General features: G+C 36.9%; 2 protein-coding genes across 3 annotated transcripts; one reads left to right on the forward strand and one right to left on the reverse strand.

The window, feature by feature from the left end:
* Nucleotides 1-157: 157 nt before the first annotated feature.
* On the reverse strand, nucleotides 158-15,308 carry gabrr3a (gamma-aminobutyric acid type A receptor subunit rho3a). Of its 2 annotated transcripts, none has more exons than XM_056736505.1 (9): nucleotides 15,197-15,308; nucleotides 11,248-11,360; nucleotides 7,689-7,756; nucleotides 7,216-7,439; nucleotides 4,201-4,283; nucleotides 3,810-3,947; nucleotides 3,115-3,267; nucleotides 1,882-2,075; nucleotides 158-1,164 (listed from the first exon to the last, which is right to left on the reverse strand). In XM_056736505.1, the coding sequence occupies exons 2-9, from the start codon at nucleotides 11,342-11,344 to the stop codon at nucleotides 862-864; spliced, it is 1,260 nt and encodes a 419-aa protein (XP_056592483.1). In that variant the 5' UTR covers nucleotides 11,345-11,360; nucleotides 15,197-15,308; the 3' UTR covers nucleotides 158-861. The 2 variants fall into 2 exon arrangements, with proteins under 2 accessions (XP_056592483.1, XP_056592482.1); XM_056736504.1 differs by lacking the exon at nucleotides 15,197-15,308 and adding an exon at nucleotides 12,528-12,670.
* A 103-nt stretch (nucleotides 15,309-15,411) lies between these two features.
* Nucleotides 15,412-21,134, forward strand: hhla2a.1 (HERV-H LTR-associating 2a, tandem duplicate 1). The gene is made up of 7 exons (XM_056736506.1): nucleotides 15,412-15,751; nucleotides 18,049-18,333; nucleotides 19,602-19,880; nucleotides 19,985-20,311; nucleotides 20,422-20,511; nucleotides 20,647-20,709; nucleotides 20,833-21,134. Exons 1-7 carry the CDS (start codon nucleotides 15,682-15,684, stop codon nucleotides 20,898-20,900), a joined length of 1,182 nt encoding a protein of 393 aa, XP_056592484.1. The 5' UTR covers nucleotides 15,412-15,681; the 3' UTR covers nucleotides 20,901-21,134.
* Nucleotides 21,135-22,642: the final 1,508 nt, after the last annotated feature.

The following is a 22,642-nucleotide window of genomic DNA, read 5'->3' on the forward strand; positions in this document are numbered from 1 at the left end:
CATTATTTATTTTTCCGATTTCTGATTTTATAGAAACTAACAAACACATGCACAGGGATTCATGCGCACACATAACCCAACTGATGCACACAAATATGGCAATAGCATTATAAAAGCACAATCTCCAGTCAATTTTCTTGAGCCGGGTGTGCAGGCATTTATCAGTCGATTGACAGTGTTTCATAAGCATTATATAGCATCAAATCTAAACATATTAGTTGTAAATATATTCTTCTCTGTTGTTAATGTTATGAAATGTACAATATTAAAACACTGTAAATTAACATTTCTACTAAATTCTTTGGCATTGTCTTTTCAACATCTTATACGTTTTATTTATTGTTGTGAATGAGCCAATATTGCATACGTGTTTATTATTGACGTGTCTTGTATACCTAAACCACCAAAAAAAAGTTCTGCCAATAAATCCAGACTATCCTGATGTCGGTTTTACTGAGCAGAGTTTAAAATGTAGAGGATTTCATCCACATAGCTTCTGACATGCCAATTTAAAGCATTAATACAATGGGATTTTCTGCCTCTATGGTTTAAAAGTATAAATTATGTCCCCAAATAGAGTCCTCCATCAGAGAATGTGCTTCATTGTCAACAACAATAAAACAAAATATTCCTTCAAATCCCCTGAAGAATCCAAAACTTTTAAAAGGTCTCTTGAGAAGTGTGATGGCAGCATGTACTGTCCATTATTTCTTCTGTTTTCATTTTCCACTTCCTCAGACCTATTGCTCGATGGCCACAGCAGGCCCAAAGTTTAATGTCACACAAATTGTCTGTAGTGATAACTGTCGGCTTATCTATGACTATTTGTTACAGTGAATGATCAGAAAGCCTTTTACATAATCAAGAGTAAATACACCAGTATATGATGTTGAAGAGAAGATACGCAACAGGAAAGAGGATTCTGGAGTACGAGTCAATCATGTAACTGTTGCTCATGATGAATCTGATGTTGCTGCGGACTGATCTTTTCTTCCAGAGTCTGGTGCCCTCAGTGGGCGGTGCCTCAATAGAGGAAGCTGTGGGCGGAATCGTCCGTGTCGTGGTGGACGTGACCGGAAGATCAGGGAAAGGTGAAACGTCAATATCATCGTGAAAACAGCCATCGTATGCCATAGCTTGGGTTGCATCATAGGAAACTGGGAGCTTGTGCAGAAAAAGAAACAAACGTCTTTTAGATGAGTAGAAACCAATATTTAATATATTTAATATTTAACATTTAGCAAAATGAAAGGGATACTTCAGCCAATTAGGTAAAATTCTGTCATCATTAACTCACCCTCAGATTATTCCAAACCTGCATAAACTTCCTGCTGAACACACAGGAAGATATCTGGAAGTTTGTCGAATCATGCCATAGACTCCCATAGTATTTATTTTCCCTGCTATGGCAGTTAATGGTGGATTAGATCTGACTTTCATCCTAATTTTCTTCTTGTGTATTCAGCAAATCATAGAAACGTATACAGGTTTGAAACAATCTATGAGTAAATGATGACAGAATTTTCATTTTAGGGTGTGGAAAGTAGGTAGAGACCTGTTTTTAGATGAGAGGGGTCAGTTATTAGTAAGTAAAAATATAAAACGTACAGCCTCTTGACAAGATTTGATATATCAACATTTATGATGAGCCACTCAAGACAATAACCATATACTATAAAATATACATACTATAAAATAATAGTTGAATATTATGAATAGGCTACCTTAACATTTATAAAGGCAATGACACCTTATAGCCATAAGGGGGCGACATCTACCTTAAAAGTGACTGTTTAGCGTGGTCATTACCGGAGGAAATATTTCTCATTATTTACGATGATCATATCTGCAGTTAAATGACGCACGAAGTCATTGCCTGACCTTTGCGTTTTTAAGTTTCTTCATCTCCTCCACCGTGGTGAAGTAGTTTACGGCAGCGTACTCAATGACTGACAGGAAAACGAAGAGAAAACTGGCCCAGAGGTAAATGTCCACCGCTTTGACATAAGACACCTGAGGCATGGATGCTGAAACACCTGTTATTATTGTAGACATGGTCAACACAGTCGTGATTCCTGTAGTAACGTTGCATGAGTGATAAAGGGACAAAAAAAAAAAACACGTGACATGTTAAGAGGAAGTTTCAACCAGAGTTAACACTTACATACGCAGTTTACGTAACAGCGGTCAAATGAAATAGAAAGCCAAGCATTTATTACGTTCTCTGCGCATTTTGCTTTTTCGTGCGTAATAGGTTTTAAATACTAATGGTTCTGGATTTGAATATGTATTAGGCAACACAAAGTAATAAGGAATCATTATACTATAGGAACAAGCATTTTTGCTAAAAATGAAAATGGCAGTAAACATTTAAAACATATACAGTACAGCTATGGGCTTGGCTTTGATCTAAAATGACTGAAGCCCATTTTTGGGTTTCCTGCCTTTTTTACCAGTAGGTCTATGTATATTGCCCCATAGAAATACTCAAGAAGCCACCACCGTGAGGGACTTCTTCATTTTGCTCATAAACCGCAGCATTGTGACTTAACTTTAGCCTTTATTTGTAACAGAGGTGTGAAAATTGACCGCTTTGAGTCTGAAGGAATTTCAGTCTTTCCATTCTGTCTAAACTGGTTTAGGCTTGTTCTAGAGAGGGTTATATAACCACAATAGTGAGCCAAGTTCCCTGTTACAAACTTACGCAGACCATTACATAAACAAATAGTTTAAAAGCAGTTATATAAAAAACTAAAACTCTTAATTTTGGTAAAATAATATATTTTGCCTTTTAAAAGATATACTGATACATCTGCCCTACAAAGGCAAAATACCTTAACTCACTAGTGTGTTGAAATATTTGTGTTATTATTTCTTCAGGGCTTTTCGAAGTTTCTGTTAAGACAACCCATTATTGACTCAAAAAATATCAATGACTCATTTTCGAACAAAAAAAAGGAACAGCCTTTTCTGCCTTCATAGAACAGTATTGATAAAACATCCTAAATCAAACCAAATTTATAAATGTAAAATAAACACAAAATGCTGCAACACGGACACTTTTGGTCATTGACAGAGACTACATCACTCCATTTATACTCAGACTGGGCTTACCCAGAGAGACTCGAGCCGGTACAGCTCTCCTGTCGATCCAAAAAGAAACCCAGGAGAGCATCACCATAAGCATTGTGGGAAAGTACGTCTGCAGCATGAAGAAGAAAATGTGTCTTCTGAGGATGAAGTTTATGTACAGCCTGTTATACCAGCCTGAAGGAAAAAACACAAAGATCGTTTCAAAACTGTGTAAGCTATTAAGTCTTAATGTATGTTTTCTTGTTTTGGGCATAAATCCAACAAAACTCAGGGTTTATACTTAAAACTAAAATTAAGATTTTTTGCGGCGAGGAAATGGTGCCATTGATATCAATATATTTTAAGTGATTATGAACAACATTATTAAAAATTATATATTATTCATCAGATGCTTTATATCAAAATATGTTTATGTAGTATACATTTATTAAAAAGTTTCTGAGAAAATGCAGTAATGTAGTTCGGTTGTGACATTTCCAATTAAAAATGATGCTTTAATGTACGTTTTTAAGGAAGTGACAGCATAATATTTTGACCACATCAGCGGTTTCTCAAACAAATAGCACCATTTTCTGAGAGTAACCCAGCAGAGCCAGATGCGTAGAGCCAATCGTATGTCAGCCAGGGTTGCTTGGATTTCTTTTTCCTGGCTGGGTTGATAAAGCACATGACACTATGGCAAACACTGCACGCAGAAGAAAATGATGTGCACATACCGGTGCTGCTGTAGAAGGCTAGCCCGTAGGAAGGGTGGAATTCTTCAACAAAAAACTGCGAGAGAGCAATTTCGTCAGTCCTTAATGAATCGTTCCCATTCTTCCAATAGAGCATGAGGTCGTTCTCATTGTATGCGTCTTCAAGAGAGTAAAAAAAAATGAGGGAAGGGGAGGCATAAGCAAGCAAACTCTCTTTGAAGATACATTGGCGGCACACTTCAGAGAAAGAACAAAGAGCATGTAAAGCTAGCTCAATCATCTCACCTATGCAATTATTTTCTAGAGGATATTTTGACAGGTGTACTGTGTGAACTGCTCAGACTTGTGATTTTCTTTTACATGTTTATGGTACTGTACTTTTCAGTGCTACTCATACAGATGTTATACTCACAACTCTCCAGCTCTAGAGAACAGTTCTGTGTGTCTAAAGGAAACCTGCTGAAGTCCATCGAACAAAGAGCCGTCACTGTGATTCTGCAAATCACATTTTACACTTCTGTATCACACTTTAAAACAAAGTGCTTATGGGTCAATGACATATAAGGATTCATGCCAATGTTAAAATACAAATAAATAATCATATCTATTGCAGTTATTCAAACATTAGGAGTGTGGTGTAGACACAAATGCAGATAAAAAATTTTAAGGGGTCATATGGCGCGAATACGTGTTTTTCTGTGTCATGGTGTGTTTATAAGTTGCACATGCATGTGTTAGACACGTAAAATTGCGAAAAATGCAGGCGTCGGAACAAAAGATGTATTCTGTCTAAAAGCGAATGCTCACCCAGACCTGCCTGAAATGTCTCGTGTAACCGCACCTCCACAAATCAGTTCGTGGTATGATTTGACTAAGACCACCCAAATGTATACGCAAGTAAGGTGGGCCTACTTGTCAGTACAATTGCTTTGGAATCTGATGTTCCAAATATGGAAAGAGGTGTTACATTTCCTTCACACGTTTGCAGTATTTGACCAATCACTGCGCACTGCTTAACTGGCCAATCGGATCACACCTCGCTTCTCAGAGCGATGAGCTTCATAAAAAATCTGTGTGTTTCGGGGGGGGCAAAGAAGAGATACAAAGATGCACGGTATGTGGAAAATACAGTGTTTTTCAACCTTAAATCGTGTATACACTGTAATAAAGCCGCGTCATATGACCCCCTTAAATTAAGTGATTTTAGTGTTTTTAATCTATTAATTGGCCCTTGCCTTTGAGTTTTGGTTATGAATCATGTCATTTTTGTTCTATAATTTTGTCTTCTTAAATTAACAAAATTAACAAATTTATACGCCTATAAATGTGTGTATGTATCATAGATTCACATTTCAACCACAAAAATTATATATTTGATATTTAATTTAATAGGATTCCTATTACAATTTAATTCAAACGATTGATATTATTGGTCGCACCCGCACCACATTACAAGTGGTTGTTATACGTCATTGACCCTTATAAGCATATAAAATATATAAACAATGCAAATAATTTACAAGTAATTTTGCATTAAACTAATTATTTGCATGAAGTTCAGACACACCTATCAGGGTACACAAGCCTACACTTGCAGGCTGTCTTGGCATCTCTTAAAATAAATTTCTGGCATTACTTTAAAGAAAACCACCCCTCATCTGTCAGTTAATTTAAACATGGAATTTGTCACAGGTTATCTAAAGGAAAGGTTAGTCTAATAATGAAAAACAAATTGCTGTCATCCAGGTCATTCCAAACACTTACAACTTTTTCTCTATGAAAAATGATAAAATATCTTGAAGAATCTGTACAATGAGAGTTCATAGTGAATGGCTGTTGATCTCCAAAAGAAAACTTCAGTCCAAATTGTGAAATTGTTTAAGTTGTGAAAGCAGCTCAAAAGAATGAGTTGTTCATGAATCAGATTGATCCTGTTCCACTCACAGATCTGTACGCAGTTATTCTTAAATTAACAACTGGAAAAAATCATTGAAAAATTACCTATTTTTTAACCTCATTGTTCATTATCAATATGGATTGTTGTTGTACAGAAATACTTTCAAAACCCAAACATGAAATCATTTCACATTTGCAAAATAAAGCAGGTTTGAAGCGACGTTAAAGGCCCGATTCCCCGCGATCGCAATTTTTCAACATTTAGTTTAGTGTGTAATGTTGCTGTTAGAGCATGAACAATATGTTCAGTTCAGTGCCAAGCGAGATATTGTCTTTAACAGAATTCACTTTTCAAGGACTACTGAGAACTGCTGGAATCAGACTAAAGCCCTCTACTTCCCAGGTACGTGAGGTCACTATTACGAGTGATTTTAATAACCTCCGCCCAAAAGAATTCGCAAAAAATGGACGAGGCCTTCCTTAGAGAAGCGGAAGAGTCGGTGGAGTAGTGTTCGGTTAACAGATTGTAAACATTTGACTGAGCTAAGATAACCAACGTTCAAGTAAAAGCTTCGAAGACTTTAACATCGGCTGTTAAAGCTTTTCTGAGTAATAGACTGATATTGTGTTTTTTTTTATGTGCGCATGCCTCCGTCTTAAATAACTTCTATGAAACGTACTTTGAAGTCCTGCTTGCAAATGTCTCCTGGTCAATCTGCTTGTTTTATTATCCAACTCGGGTCCAATATAAAAAGGCAAAACTAATGCTTCTGTTATTAGTGTTAATTAATATAAACGGTCTGACGCCATTCGGTCCGGTGTCATTTCCCTCGCCATAGTAGGAATAAAATGGCGTTCTCTAACAAAGATTGACGTTTGAACATGCACTAGCAGACCTCCGTTACACTTCAATCGATCCGCATGTTTTTAAATGATGAAGTGAAGTTGACGCTATTGGTACTGTTTATTGCTAAAAGCCAAAGTTTATGAATACACGTGCAATGAGAGGGGCATCGACCAATCACAACAGCCTGAGAAGCGAAAGCTCGCTGATATGGTACGGGTGGGACATCTTCACACACACACTCTAAGCAGGGAGCCAATCAACACAGACCGGATTAGCTTTACCATCAGAGCGTTTTGGAAGGAGGGACTTTATATAGAACGTAAGAAATCCAGTCGTTTTGTTTAAAGAGGGTCAGCAGTGAACAATAGACTTGAAATATAAAGCGTTTTTTTTTTTCGAATTAGAAACATGAACATACATTGTTAAATACCCAATTTAACAATGATTGATCAAACTCAATTGATTAAAACATAATCAAAGCCTCAAAAACAGCAAAAGACTGGCTCCTTTAAGAAATGACAGAAATTCCTTTAAGCATGTCATGACAAATCCTAAAATGTTTTACTTCAAAGCAACCATTCTATCATTTCTGTTGTGAAATCTTAAAACGCACAAAAATGCTTTAGGTACAACTGTAGGAGTTTCACAGCCCTTCTGGTTTTACAAAAATGGTTCTTGCGGTACCTGACACTGTAAAGAATATTTCCATCTGGATAGACTCTAAGCATGATGTTTTCCATAGTTGTGTCATGAATGAAAGAACGCTTGGAATGAACGAAGAACACGTCTGGCACCCAGATCTTTTTCACCAGCCGAGCGTCAAACGTTCGACTTTTGTTGCTGCTGGAGGGGAACGCCAGTCTGTCATCCTGCCAGTAATGTCTGAGGTACAGGGTCATCGTGAAGTCCTGTATACACATAAAAGACATTTTATAAAATGTGAAAAGTCGGCATATCCCTATTTTTGACGTGTTCACAAGATATATACACCATAGATATTCATCCAACATTTGGGCACTGAACTTCTGTGTTTTGACCTTTGGCCTCTGCTTCGGTTGTGAACTCAATCTGTTTAAATGGTTGAGGATTTACAGTAAGCTTGATGTATGCTGACAGGGCAAAGGTTGAAAGTGATTAATAAAAGAGCAGATGCCTACCATATTGACCTCGGAAATACTGTCGATACTCTCCACCTGTACATCGATGCCCACTGGAATAGCCGAGCCTGAGTCAAAAACAGTGACACAAACAAGAAATAGTTAGAATTGAGGAAAGACTCAAAAACGAAAATCACATGGGATTAAATTCAAATATCTGTTATTTCTTACAAGAATCAGAGTTGAGACATAATGGGTCTCATTCATAAAAAATGTAAATATAAGTGATTTGCGTGCAAAACGTTCCTTCCCGAAAACTCCTCCGGATTCGCAAAAACTTCATAAACGTCAGATTTCATATTAAAAACGTATGTATATTAATGAATTCCAATCATTCATAAATAAGGCATGCATGCAAGCTCATTCATAACTAGCATATCCCCACCTATGACAACAATGCAAATTACAAATCTAGGAATGCTGAGGACTCCCCTGGGTTCCATTCTCAGGTTTGGCATATACCAGCAATGTTTACTTCTCCATTGTTGTGTCATACAAGTGTGATGGTTGGTCAACGTACTGTTTGTCCCGCTTCTCTTCCACTGTGATTGGACAGCTGTGTTAAAGTGACAGTGACAAGGCTGCATTTTACCCAAAGTTAAAGGGGTCATATGACAGGGCTAAAATGAATATTATCGTTTGTTTTAGATGTGATGCTAAGTGTATACACGATTTAAGGTTCAAAAACGTTGTATTTTCCACATACCGTGCATGTTTGTATCTCCTCTTTGCCCCGCCTCTCTGAAACATCAAGTTCCAAAGCAATTGTACTGACAGGTACGACACCCACCTTATATTCGGCCGGTCTTAGTCAAATTATACCACAAACTGATGTAGATTTGTGGGGGTGTGGTTAGACAAAGCATCCGCTTTAAGGTAGAATTCATCTTTTTTAACTACACTTTCATTTTGGCTATTTTACGTGTCTGACACATGCATGGGCAACTTGTAACACACCCAAGACACATATAAACACGTTTTCGCATCATATGACCCCTTTAAAGATTAAAAAACGAAGGAAAAGATGGGGCAAAATAACTAGTGAAATATCATTATGATACTCAATGCATCAAAACACAGTGTCATCAGTTTGTCTGAAAGAAAACACCGTTTGAATGTGTTACGCACCTTATAATAAGAATAAGATGTTTACGTCAGAACGACTTTACGGACGATTCACACAAAAAATTGTTCTACTCGTGTTTCATGAATGAGGCCCACTCCTTAAAAAAGGGTTGCTGATATCCCTCATGTATACTTATTTTTCTCTTTTTCTTCTTCTTTAGAATTTTAGTAAATGATCAAATAAAATAAAATAATTTGTAAGATAAAGTTGATAAGTCAAACTTTAAAGTAAAAAAATCACAGCACGCATGTGAAATATAACAGCACTGAACTGTGTTCCTCAGGACTCATTAATTGGCCGAAGGTTTCAGTCGACTTCCTTTTATATACAAATCATAGCAAAGTAACGCCACAAAAAAAATGTGAAACCTGCCATCCCTCCTCAGTAATGTCAACCGTGTTTATCGACTGTCAAATCTGTTTGTGTCTGAGGGCTAACAAACCACCTCTTAGTAAGATCCATCTACAGAAGTTATGATCCAATTGAATGAGTAAATATTTGCGAAAGAACGAGAGCATGCAATTTGCATTGTCATAACAGAACGACGCGGGACAGAGTGCTGTTTAAATATAAGAGTTGTATATGGAGGGATACTCTGCTCTGTCCAATATCGCATTCTGGAGATCCAAGACAGCTTAAACACTTTAAACAAACACGTGTTCTGAGTAATACAGAAACATCAACTTAAAATGATAGTTCAGCCAAAACTGAAAATTCTGTCATGATTTACCTGTATGACTTTCTTTCTTCTGCAGAACATGAAAACTCCTTTAAAGAATGTTATCTGAGTTTTACTTGTTTAGAGTAAACAAAATCAACAGTACAAATGACGACAATGCTACTGAATCAATATCCTATTAGTGACTCATGTCTAACCTACCAACAGAATAAAGTGGACAAGATTTCAGCCGGTCAACTCTGTCACATGCACACGACTGAGACAGTATGATTTTCAATCTCTTGCTGTTTTCTGAGAAGCACCGGCATGAACGGCGTTCCACTAATCTGAACTATAATAAACCGAAACTCAATCTCAATGTTTCTGTGCGGGATTAGCCTCACAATTGCAATCACACACTCTCTTAAATAACTCACACCATGTCATTCTAGTAGTACCAAGTAGTCGATCTCGTAAAACTGTATAAAATTGGTACCATAAGCAATGAATGTCATTCAGCAATATCCTGGTCATCCTTTAATAACACATACGTATAGAAGTACAAAGGTATTACTGTCTTAATAATAATTGTGGTGAACAACATTACTTGAAAAGCATTTTTGAACTATTTCAGATTTTGATGAATACACTATCGTGGAAGATTCAGCCACATTCGAAAGGCATTCTCTGAGACCAGCTGAGGTTATAATCCAGATTACTGTCTATAAAAACACAGCTGTCCTCGGTGTATTGTCTGCTTGGCACCACAATCTGGGTCAGAGTAGTTTTAGAAATTTATTTGATTTGGATGCATGAATATGACACTCTAACCTACATTTTTTTAAAGATCTCAGCCCAGAATCACATTCTCTCATTGTGGCTCCAGAATCATATGGTTTTAAATTCATGCAGTGTAACAAAGGCAGAACATAGTGCTTAACCCTGTTCTGGGTCATATCTGAATGGACATGTAATGTCAAATAACAGCGGCAAGCATGGATGATATATTTGTCCGCATGGCATGTTTCATACGTTGAAAGCAGCTTAAAATGCATGAGAGAACAAAAGGTTATCAGGGCAGAATATAGCTGTGTATTTAAACAATTGTAAAGATAGCGTTTATGCCAGTTTGCTGTTGCTCAGATCAAATTGATGGTTAAATCTGTGTTAAAGCATGAACGTTTTAAACAAAATGGTCTCATATGTCCAAATTCTCTCTCTCTCTCTCTCTCTCTCTCTCTCTCTTTTCTGTCTCTATTCTTGTATTAGTGACAATGCTGTCAGGTCCTGTGTCTGTGCCAACTGTCCATTCCCAGAAAACATGTACTATCTCATTCAAACCAAACCAAATCGAATAACACATAATTTTCAATACACTGTGTGAATGCAATAGGAAAAACATCCAAATTAGGACTAAAAGAATTTGAACACTTTCTTGTGGTCACAGGTCAGAATGTGTCAATAGGTGTTATTAACTACATGCCATTGCTCTGAAACCTGCCTGAACGTGAATGGAAACTGCATTTTTGTAACTAAAACTAAATAGGCTAAAGTCATTAAAAAAAAAATCAGATAAGTGAAGCCGGTTTTGTGACAAGAGCTCCTCATTCGATTGCAGAAGCAACTTCATTTGATATTTTGCCACACAATGCTATTGCAGTTTAAGTGTTCAAATATATTTTCCGTCCACTGTATAATCAAAATCATAGAAAAACATGCACTGCACGGACTGCATAGAAATTCATAAGATGCTTTTAAAAGGTCAAGATCCTCACCTCCAAAACCAGGTCTCATAGCGAAGTCATGATCCTCAATACGAAGAAGCTGCTCAGATTTAATCAGGAGAGATTTGGTACTGTCAGACTTCTTCATTTTAAAGTCTATTCGGCTGTTTAAAAGACAAAATGTAAGAAGTTTATCTGATCCCTATGGTTTATGCAGTTACATATACATGAATTCACATAAATATACATTACATGGCAGACGGACATCTTTATTATATTCACACTCATAGTACAAATATTGTTTTATCACAAAAATACTAATGTTTATAATATTGCTTGGTGCAGTTATAGTTTGCACTCAATTTTTATAAGTAAAAAAAAAATGTGTTGTGATTTCTAAGTAATATTATTCAAATTACCCCGCTAACTAACACAATAAAACACAATAAAAACAATAAAAATGCAACAATTTTAAAAACAAAATTTTTGAAACTTTTTTAAAAACAAAATTTTTGCTAATAAATTCTTCATATAACTATTTTGAATATTGTGTGGTACAATCATTTGCTTTGTTCACATTTGGATGTATTCCGAACGTATTCTCTTCAGGATAATGGGCAGTTTCGGAAAATACTGAAAATCCCATATTTGTTGACTAATCGGATTATCGACATTCGTACTTTGGGCATGAGAAGGCGAGCTTTTGAAATTTTACCAGTACTCTTTTCCACCACAATTGAAAAACAAAGAAAAACATTCCTAAGCGTTTTAGCACAAGTGGCACTATTTCCTGAAAACGAACCACCTCCAAATTAGCACAAAAGGACTAAATCGAATTCTTACCCTGTGTTTTGTTTTGCTGTGTACCTCACCTACTCTCCTCAAACATGAGCTGTAATTACAGACTTTCTTTGCTCACCATTAATTCTACCCTCAACCACACTCAACTCACACCAGACAAAACAGTATTTCAGCTGCACGCATCAAACAGGCACGAAACAACAGCTACAGAAGATATGGCTGTTTAAACACACTTGACATGGAGACTTAACAGATTATATACAAAGCAAAGTTCAAACAACAAGAGCATTTTGCTAATGCATCTTGCTTCAAATGAAGCATCTTAAGTTTGCTGTAGGTCTGGCGAAAACTGCTCACAGATCATCTCAATTATTGACCAATCATGTCATGCCAGATCTAAACATCAAGTTACAAACTCAGCATCACATATGGATAAGGCGTCATGAGAGGCAGTACTAATATATTCATTTTAGTATTATAGGATCTACTAAAACTGCAGACAAAACAACAGCGAGCTCAGGTGTCCTCACCCCCCATGCTTGTGTCGTGTATTTTCCCCAAGGTAGACGTCCTTATTCCTGCGGTGGTTTGGAGTGTTGGTTCCTTTAAGTAAGGTCACGGGACACAGCCAGGCCAGGCACATTAGCCTCACTGCCGGGATAACCAAGTTCATGGCCGAGGCCTGAGCTCCGTGGTCTAATGCAGGGAGAAATAAAGAGATGCTCCCTTGTCACAGAGCCATTCCGGAAGACCTTCCCCAGCATCCCTTTCACCTCGTGGTGTTATTCATTTCCTTTTGTTTCCCGACGGCCCTTAGATCCACAAAGCTGGAATATTTACATGACAATACCGTCATTTATGATCCCAGCATCATGACTCGTGACTTCAGTCTCCGCTGGTGCGCTCGTGTGCATACAGACGACTGTCTGTGATTCCCACAGTTCACCCCACCCTGCCTAAAGCCTGTTCTTCTGACATGGTGTTTTCCCTCTCCCTCTCCTCTCTCTGATTAAAACCAAATATCAATTTGTGTCTATAATGACAAAAGAATGACGTTAATTCCTCCGTAATCTCTTTAGGTGCAGCTGCTGAAATCTTTCAGTAACCTATTAACTCCAGGGGGAAGGGGGGATTTTTTGCAACTACCCGTCCCATCACCTGGTTGGTTGAAAAAAGCTGAACGCTTTCTTTTTCAAGATCTGATTTTTAGACAACCACGTACATAAACTTGACAAATATGTCTGTAAACCTTAAGAAATGTGCACTTCTGAGCCCAGCATGTCTAACGCTTGAATAGAATATTGATGTCATCGTGCTTATCAACATAGACCAAATATCTCTAGTCATAAAACATTTCTCTAAAAGCATCAATCATTATACAGTATATTGTCTGTGTTTCTAGGTCTTACATCTGCTGTACAGTAAATGCCTGTTGCATGCTATTAGGTCTTTATCAGGCTGAACATATCTAAATTTACTGTTTATGTCGCTTCATAGAGGATTATAGTCATGAGATGATAAAGAGATGATTGGGAGATAAAAATGTGGACTAGAGGAAGACTAAAGAGATAGGAGAGAAATGCTTACACTGCAAAAATGTGTTCTCCAGTACAGATAAAAAATAAATTAAGATTGTTTAGTAAAAAATTACATAAAATATTATGTTTGGTTTTCTGAAAAAAATCACAATTAAGAAAGTAACTTGAAATAAGCATATTCGTAAGAAAAAATGCAGTTGAAAAAAGGTCCAATTTAATTTCAAGTTTATTTAATACCCCACTGGCAGATATTAATTTCTTTTATTTATTTGTTTTCTCAGAAACGAGTCTTGATAGTAAATTTGTCCTGTTTTGCAGTACAAATTACAGTATTTCAATTATATGAAAAGATTGCAGTCATTCTGTGAACTAGCTCAGATTCTTTTCCAACACCGAAGAGAGAAATAAGATAAGAGTTCACGTGAGAATAAACACGAGTGACGCAGAGTCCAAGGAACACAGTGGCCCACAATCAATAATAAAATTGCAGTCACCAGAACAGTAATCCCAATCCAGTAACATGATGCTTTAATCCAGGATTAGAGCCTGATTGAGGGCAAAGAAGAGTGGTACCATCTAAGGGTGACGTGCACGTGGCTCACAGTGCAGTCTATCTGGAGGATGGTGCTTTTATACACTGATGATCATCCTTCACTATTCACATCATTAATTATTATAAGAAGGATATAAAAAGCTGTTTTTCAATCACAGTGAAAGGGAAATTGTGTAGTTAAAGCAACACAGTTACTTGTGGCCAGATGAAGTTTGACTTCAGTGTGAATCCATATTATTGTTGATGTCACTACCCGTCTGATGCCCCTAGTGGGAAAGTAACTTGTCTTTTACAGTATGTCAATTATCCAAAACTATTGAATTTAAATATCTAATGTCTTTGCAAACTAATTCGAACAATTTGCACATTTTATGCTAAATTAATAATGTAATTATTAATATAGAACATAAAAATAAAATGTAAGCCTGACATTCTGAAAAATATCTAAAAATAATGTCCAAAACATAAGCAAAACTTTGGCGAACCTGAAAAGTTTAATAGTTTCTTGCCTGGTAAGGGTTTGCAAAAAGCATAATATTTTTTTTCTATTATTAAAATCTTTCCCCGTCACTGCTAAAAAAACAGTACATTTTTTTTACAGATTTTCACATTTAATGTAAAAAACCTGTAATTTTTTTTCACATATTTTGAAATATAGTGAAAAAGTGTCAAAGACTTTTACCTGCTGTGAACTTTCCCTATTTGTAAAGGAGACCTGTATCTATTGAATTTTGTGCACTGTTCTGCCCCCAGTGGCATCATGTAATCACTACACCTTATCATCTCATGTCAGTTCTATCCCGAGGGCACCAGATCAAATCAGACAAAATTTCAAATTTATAACATCTAAAATCAATATATTTAAACGTGCATTTTAGGTGTAACCTGTCTTGTTCTGCAAGCTTACACACCCTCTGATGTCTAATAGAAATGTGCGAATGTCCCTCAGAAAAAAATAACACGCAACTGGGCCACAACCATACGTGTGCCGTTTCAGGAAGGAAACATGTGTACGAATCATTATGTCTCATCACGGTTACAGCAATTCATTACTAAAAGCTGAAAGTTGCCACATCTACCAAGGAGGTTGCCAGGAAAATGACCTCACCTCTAAATTCAGCAAGCACTCAGCAAGAGCAACAGAAAAGTTACGAGCGGATTGACAGATAGGCTGTCTTGAGGAGATGTAGAAAGGTTATCTTAAAGTTGCGTGGGTAAAGGCAGGAAAAGGTTGGTGTTTCTTGACTCACTTCATGATCTATAAAAGAGGCGTGGAAACCTGTCTACCGACTCTCTCTCTCCTCTGCTCTCTTTTTCACACAAACACTGTCATTCATACCCCACAGCAAACTCACACAGCAGTCAATACCCAGAAGACACCTTAGGAACAAAACCGTTCTCTGTCCGTCTTTTGTTTCACCCTGAATTGAAAACGAACTTTTTCACTGTTATTAAACGGCAGAGAAGTGGATCAGGGTTCGGTTACACCCTCACGGAAGCTCTTTGATGCTTCTCGGCAGATTTTTTCTGTCTATTTTATTCTTTAGTTCAGCGCCTCTCTCTCCTTGCTTTACCACACTGCTTTGAGAGAGAATGTCAAAGGTGTGTTATGGCGTTTATATTCTTTTATGGATGTTTTCCCTGGTGGAGTGTAAGATTCCAGGTAAGCAAAACTTTTTTATTCTTACATTTTCATAACAACCTTTTCTCTTCGTTTGTATGTCAGTGATTGTTGGGTTCAAAAGTCAGCCAGGCTTTAAAAACAGATTAAAACCAAAGCTGTTCAATATACAATTCTATCAAATCAAGCAATTGAATTAGTTATTTTTAATGAAATACTTTTCTGAATGTAATGAGTGAAAGTTTACTTTCTCTGTTCACTCTCTATCGATGTTCAATTCTGTACCTGCAGGCTCTTATTGTGGGTGCGCATTAATATCCCAAAAGATCAACATCAATTACAAAAGTTTGCATTTCACAGCAACTAAACTAAAAAGATATCAGAAAAGATTGTTAACTGAATGAACAACAAATGTTCTAGTGACATTTATATTTTCCAAGAGAAGTCTTTCCAGTTTTGCAGAGCAGACTAAGCAAATAAGAAAACCTTTCATCAATGCACACCATGTTTGCCTTTCTGATTGATTTTTTATGTTCAAAATGACAATAAACAGCGTAGAAGTCTAACTTCTACAAGATACACAACTGTCATAAAGTATATACATTATTATAAGGACTGTATTAAACTAAGTTTTATACACTTGGTAACCAGAAAGTTTCCCAATACGTTTTCTCATCATTATAAACATCACATATATGTGAATCTGGACAACAAAACCAGTCTTATTTCAAAATCAATATTTTTACATAATTTGAAAGCTGAATAATTAAGCTTTCTATTGATGTATGGATTGTTAGGATATGATCATAACTGCTGGATATATAACTCTTTAAATCTAGTGGATATATAACTCTTTAAATCTTTAACTCTGGAATCTGAGGGTGCAAAATAATCAAAATATGGAGAAAATTGCCTTTGAAGTTGTTAATAAGAGCCACTGTTACTGGTCATCCACTCCCAAAAAAAGTTTTGATATATTTAGGGCAGGAAATTTACAAAATATCTTCATGGAACATGATCTTCACTGAAAATCCTAATGATTTTTTGGCATAAAAGAAAAATCGCCAATTTTGACCCATACAATGTATTTTTGGCTTTAACTTAAAATGTTCCCGTGCTACTTAAGACCGGTTTTGGTCATATATTGTCTTTATCATTTGAAAGCCATACCTGCTTTGAGATTTTGTTAATGCAGTCATGTTCACACAGTTTGACATTTGGCACATGCATTTTTGAGCTCCTCCTTACATATCTGTGGGGAGACTCTGCTATCAAAAGACTGAAGTAGCTGAGAATGTCTGCTGCGACTCATTGTGGGCACGTATGTGCCAGACTTTCACTGACATTGAAATGAGTCAGGATCACAACATCCACTAGAGTCTATAATATCACATGTACTGTATCAAGTTAAGACAATTCACCAGATCACTGCAAACACGCTCTTGCACATCAAAGATCGTCTCAGAAGGTGACAGAACCACAAGCCATCATCTCTGCAGTACCTCTTCAATTTTGAATTTCCTGTTTGGCACAATCTAAGCCTCGAAATCATGCAGGTTGCCAGTGTCAAAACAAAAAGGTCGACCCCCATTGTGCACTTTGCTGTCACTCTATTTCTTTCGTATATTTATAGCCAAACAATCTTCTGTAGAGGATATTTTGAGTCAGATAGGGTAAGCGTGTTGACCACTAAACAATCAAAGTCATAAGTGGTCATTACTGATAAATGGCCTCTTACCGTGAAATTGGCTGGTTTGTTTTAGGTGCACATACAAATGTTATCCCCCACAGTAAAGTGTTGTCAGCGAAAAGGACCAGCAGAATGTAGTTTTTCTCAGAAGAAAAAAGGGGTGTATTGTATTATGAAGGAACACATGTATGTACTATACACATGCACGCCCACTCTGTGTGTGGTTGAAAACCAGGGGTGGCTGGAAATATATAAGCATTTCTCATCAGCAATGCATTTCAGAAGTTTTAAAGGTTTGAGTGACATTTTTATGCCGTATTATTATTCTTTTTTTGTAATATTTATATTATATGAACATAGAAAGTTCGCTTTCGGATACAATGCACGAATGTACATTAGTTAACTTCGGCAAATACCAAATCACAGCGAACGTGGGACCTTTAAAAGATGCAAAGAGCAAACCAACTTCATTCAATACACACATCCAAATAAAACTGACATTTATGCATTCGGAAATTGTATTTGTTTGTTAGTTTTGTTCACATCTTAAGCTTGAACTTTTCGGCTACATAATATGTTAAGAGACATAAGTTAATGATCAATAAAAATGTCATTCAGTTTTTCTCAAAGCCTTCTTGCTCACTTGCAGAGGTTCGAGTGACCTGCATCTTCTCTGAGAGCTGCACGCTACCCTGCTCATTCACGCCCACTGACGCTCCTGTGAGAATCCAGTGGTACCACCAGGAGTCGCTCGTATTCAGTTTACAACAGGGAGGAGAGCAGCTCAGCAACGGCAACACGTGGGTGCAGGTCGAACACATCTCCCATGGCAACGCGACGCTGTTACTGAAACGCGTGATGGTGAAGAATAAAGGACGATACAAATGTGTGGTCAACAATACGTCTCAGACATATGTTGTAGCAGCAGTGGAAGGTTTGTTTCTCTATAATGCATTTTTTAACCTTTACCTTTGTGGTTTTAAATGACCGATGTGCACAGATGCCCGCATGTTTAAAAGTACCGAAAGCATACGTATCCGTTTGCTCTAGAATCCATCTGGCGGTAGTTTGATGTCATAACTCATGATGTCATAAGTTACGCAGAGCGCTGCGTAAATTCATTTAAACCTATTATTTTTCCGTTTCAAGGGAAAACGCTTAGAAACGAATAACATGTTTAGCTTTACCTATCTAACACACAGACCTTCCGATTTTTTGTGGAACTAAAAGTCTTAGTAGTTTAGCGGGCCGTGTTGCGGAAGCCATGTCATTTTACGATCCTCACGTGTTCTGTCATTTAAAAGGGAAACTACGGTGGCCGCTAGGTGTCACATCGCTGCAACGGAAGAAAACACATGAAAATTGTAAAAACACCAGCAAATTTAGAAAACATCTTCATCAGTGTGCCCTGCAAATACTCGCAACACAAACAAACACAGAAACACGTGGCAAATTCTCGCAACACGAACAAATAAAGAAACTTGCTGCAAAGTCTTGCTAATGCTAACACCTTGGCTTCAGCGGAATGCAGAAAAGATGCTAGTTTTTAAATGGATATCAACGGTTCCTTAATCCTTTGAACAATAAAGCAAAAGCTGCCTATACTTTTACTTTACTGTCGCTTTGAGTAACTTAAGCTAACATAATGTAAGCACGGCCTTTACATTTTATTTAGTTAAATTGTTCAATATTATGGATAGTGAAATGACCCTCATGAATATGAGATTGGCCGAAACTGAGTGTGTTAATTCAATTCAAGTTTATTTATATAGCCCTTTTCACAATGTGTATTGTTTCAAAGCAGCTTTACAGGGGAAAACAGGCAAACAGAAAAGTTAAAACACAGCACAGTGCATGGTATTTATACAACGAGTATGATCATTCTAATAAATAATATCTAATTTCTAAATAAATGAAAAAATGAATGAATGCAGTCTCCCGGTGAGCAGGCCAACACTGCCCTGCTGTGGCGAGGAACCCAAACTCCAATGATTGATTAATGGAGAAAAAACCTCGGGAGAAACCAGGCTCAACCGGGAGAGCCAGATCCCCTCTGACATGTCATAGCTGCACTCAGACTGCTGACATGTGGTTTAGGTTTAGCATTTGATACCAAATATTGTAACTTCAGCATTAATAAGACAAATAGTCCGTCTTTGCTCTTGGTTGGGGATGTGTTAACCGATCTTTTACTTGTTTCAGCTCCCATCAGAATGATCTCCATTGGCACACACCCTTCTGGAGTAATTCAATGCTCTTCCAAAGACGTCTACCCACCACCAGACATACATTGGACCACAGAACCTAGTTTACCTTCAACTGCCCTGCAGCCGGTCACCCGTATGTTCTCTGATGGGATGGGTCTCTTTGCTGTTGAAAGCAGTGTAAAACAGAATAATAACACGTTTGATCACATGTATGTGTGTAATATTACTTCCAAGTATGGCACACAAACGTGGACGGCGTCGTTACAGCTACAAGGTAAGAAGATTTGTTTTGCTGATTTAAAATAAAAAGCGAAAAAACACTCCAAAAGTGAAATAACTTGATAACAATATTTTGTTTTTTCGTTTTTTTCATCACAGAAAGGACTGGCTCTGAAGGGCAAAACCTGGTAATTCCATGTAAAGCTCCCAAGAACCTTCAGTTCTCCACACTTGTCTGGACTTTCACAAACGCAAACAAAACCACAGATGTCCTTAAGTATGATAGCCAGACCCATAAAACCACCAGTTTCCAGGATTATGCAGAAATAAAGGACGAGCGCGCATTGAAAGGGGATGGATCCCTTACCCTGGGGAAAACTGTAGATTCGGATCATTCTGGAATCTATACATGTGTATTCTCAGGAGAAACAACAAGACATCTTATAGAGACTAGTGTCAATTTTTCACTTTCCAAGCAGAAGAAAGGTTTCCATTGATCCATAAACTCATCCATTAATTCACCTGTTGGACAAACTGACTTTATGCTGTACAATTTGACAGCGATAAACAATTTCTTTTGTTCTGTCTCATTGCAGAGTCTGTCACATATCATCTGTGGATGTTGGGTATTTTTGTAGGCTTACTGGCCCTTCTTGCAGTAACTATACTAATAAAGAAATTCAGAGGTAAGCCATAAATAAATAATGTACTCACTGGAATCATTTAACAATAATACTTCAATTCATAATAATATATTGCAATATTGTAAGTTGTGTATAGCTTTAGTCTATTTTAATGTTTCATGATGTTTCTCTTTGCAGCTAAATTAAAAAGGAGTCAAGAAGGAGCTCAGGGGGATGAGGAGATGCAAAGCATGAACACAGGTGTGTTTAAATTCTGAATAGGAAATCTCTCTCATATTGCATATCAATATAAAAGCCTTAATAGTTTAACTGAACAGTTAGATATTTTGTGAAAACCTGAATACACTGAATTTCAATTTACAGCCAAAACATCAGAAGAACCACAGGCAGAAAACAAACTTAAGTCACAACCTTCAGATAGTCGCATGTGACCATGGACAGCGGAGAGAAGAATGTTGCGACAGAGAGACTATTTAAGCAGTTTGGATGACGGAAGATTTTTTTAATATCACAGTATTTCTGTGCACTCTGTGTATTTGTCATGGGATAATCAGAACAATGTTTAGATGTGACTAAACATTTCACACATTGTAATGGCGCCTTAATTTCTTCAGTATTTATTCTATAAATGAAAATGATTAAAAAAGGTATTTATTAATATTAAACATGTGATTTTGCACAACTCTCACACTACCTCTTCCATTTTAATGTATTTAGAGATGTTTTACTGTACTTATTGTTCTACTCTGTACTAAAATAACCACGAAATAACAAATGGAAACGAAGGCAGACAATCGACGACAGTTTTTATTGAGCTTCACATTCACTGTGTTCTTTTTCCCTGTTGTTTTATTCTCTGCTTAATTGCACTTGTTAACATGGCCCAAACCAGTTCTGGTCACTATATGTCCACTCATGCACCAGCTTGTTAATGATTGACCGCATTAATTGATATGTCCACAAGGGTCTTTCTCACACACACACACTCAGACCACATGCACATACACGGGAGGTGAGAGAGAGAGAGAGGTTTTGGTGTCTTGGTAAATTGAACTGCAAATGTGGCATAGTCTGTCTGTAATGGAAGTGCTACATCTATATACTGCTTTTGTGTTTCTTAAGAGCTGTGTGTCTGGTATACTCATTACTAAAGGTAAGGACTTATATATATACACATACTCACTTTGATACTTTTAAGTGTGACACAATGTTATCTTCTAACCAAAGAAAGGGGGGGATCCTCTCTTGTGGGAAAATTTGCACACACTGCTTAACATTTTAGTTGCTTACGGAAGATAATATTTAACCACATAAAAAACTATACATTTATGTTTGTTGGGAATTGTTTAAATAGTTTTATATTATTATAACAAAAAAAAGAAGATAAAGGTTTTGTAGATTTAATGAGGATTGTAGATATCATACGTGTCTATTACTTGTGTCATTTTATTTGGTTTAAGTACACTTTCTGGTTGTTAAGCTGTAGGCTCAGTGCATGAATCAAAGCAGCACTTGTAGGAAACTCCATTAGTCTTAGTTTAATGACCCCGGTTAAAGAGAACAATAGGATTCTGTGATTCATTCATCCTTGTCTGAAGCCTACAGGGAAATATTCGAACACCTTCATTGTGGGTAAACCGGCCGTTAAAAAGAACGGGTTCATGAGGAAATATTTATTCGCAATTTCCTACTTTGGTTTTGTTTGACATTCGGCCAATGCAAAACATATCATTTAGACAATAAGCTCTGTCCAGGAAATAAATCTAAAGGTTCACCCCAAAATAAAAATTCTGTTATCATTTATTCACCCTCGTGTCATTTTAAACCTGTATGACTTTCTTTCTTCTGCAAAACACAAAAGAAGATATTTGGAAGAATGTTGGTAAACAAAAACCGTCGGTCCCCCTTCATTTCTATTGTATGGATACAAAACCCACTGCTACTCAATGGTGAACAACAGATTTCCGTTACCAACATTCTTCAATATCTTCTTTTGTGTTCTCCAGAAGAAAGAAAGTCATACAGGTTTAAAATGACACGAGGGTGAATAAATAATTTCAGAGTTTTCATTTTGAGGTGAACTGTCCCTTTATGTGAGTGTTTTATAAACTGGTCATAAACACGTTTGAATAATAACATAGAATAATTTATCCATCTGGCTTTGAAATCATGA

The sequence above is a fragment of the Triplophysa dalaica genome, chromosome 22 (genome assembly GCF_015846415.1).
Source record: "Triplophysa dalaica isolate WHDGS20190420 chromosome 22, ASM1584641v1, whole genome shotgun sequence".
Lineage (NCBI taxonomy): Eukaryota > Metazoa > Chordata > Actinopteri > Cypriniformes > Nemacheilidae > Triplophysa > Triplophysa dalaica.

Coding starts and splice junctions, on each gene's coding strand:
- gabrr3a (XM_056736504.1), bottom strand. CDS start 12,670: ATGAACTTGGTTATCCCGGCAGTGAGGCTAATGTGCCTGGCCTGGCTG. Junction 4,284..7,215: donor AATATTCTTTACAGTGTCAG/GTACCGCAAGAA, acceptor TGTGATTTGCAG/AATCACAGTGACGGCTCTTT. Junction 2,076..3,114: donor ACCGGCTCGAGTCTCTCTGG/GTAAGCCCAGTC, acceptor ACGTTACTACAG/GAATCACGACTGTGTTGACC.
- hhla2a.1 (XM_056736506.1), top strand. CDS start 15,682: ATGTCAAAGGTGTGTTATGGCGTTTATATTCTTTTATGGATGTTTTCC. Junction 18,334..19,601: donor TGTTGTAGCAGCAGTGGAAG/GTTTGTTTCTCT, acceptor TACTTGTTTCAG/CTCCCATCAGAATGATCTCC. Junction 20,312..20,421: donor ACTTTCCAAGCAGAAGAAAG/GTTTCCATTGAT, acceptor GTCTCATTGCAG/AGTCTGTCACATATCATCTG.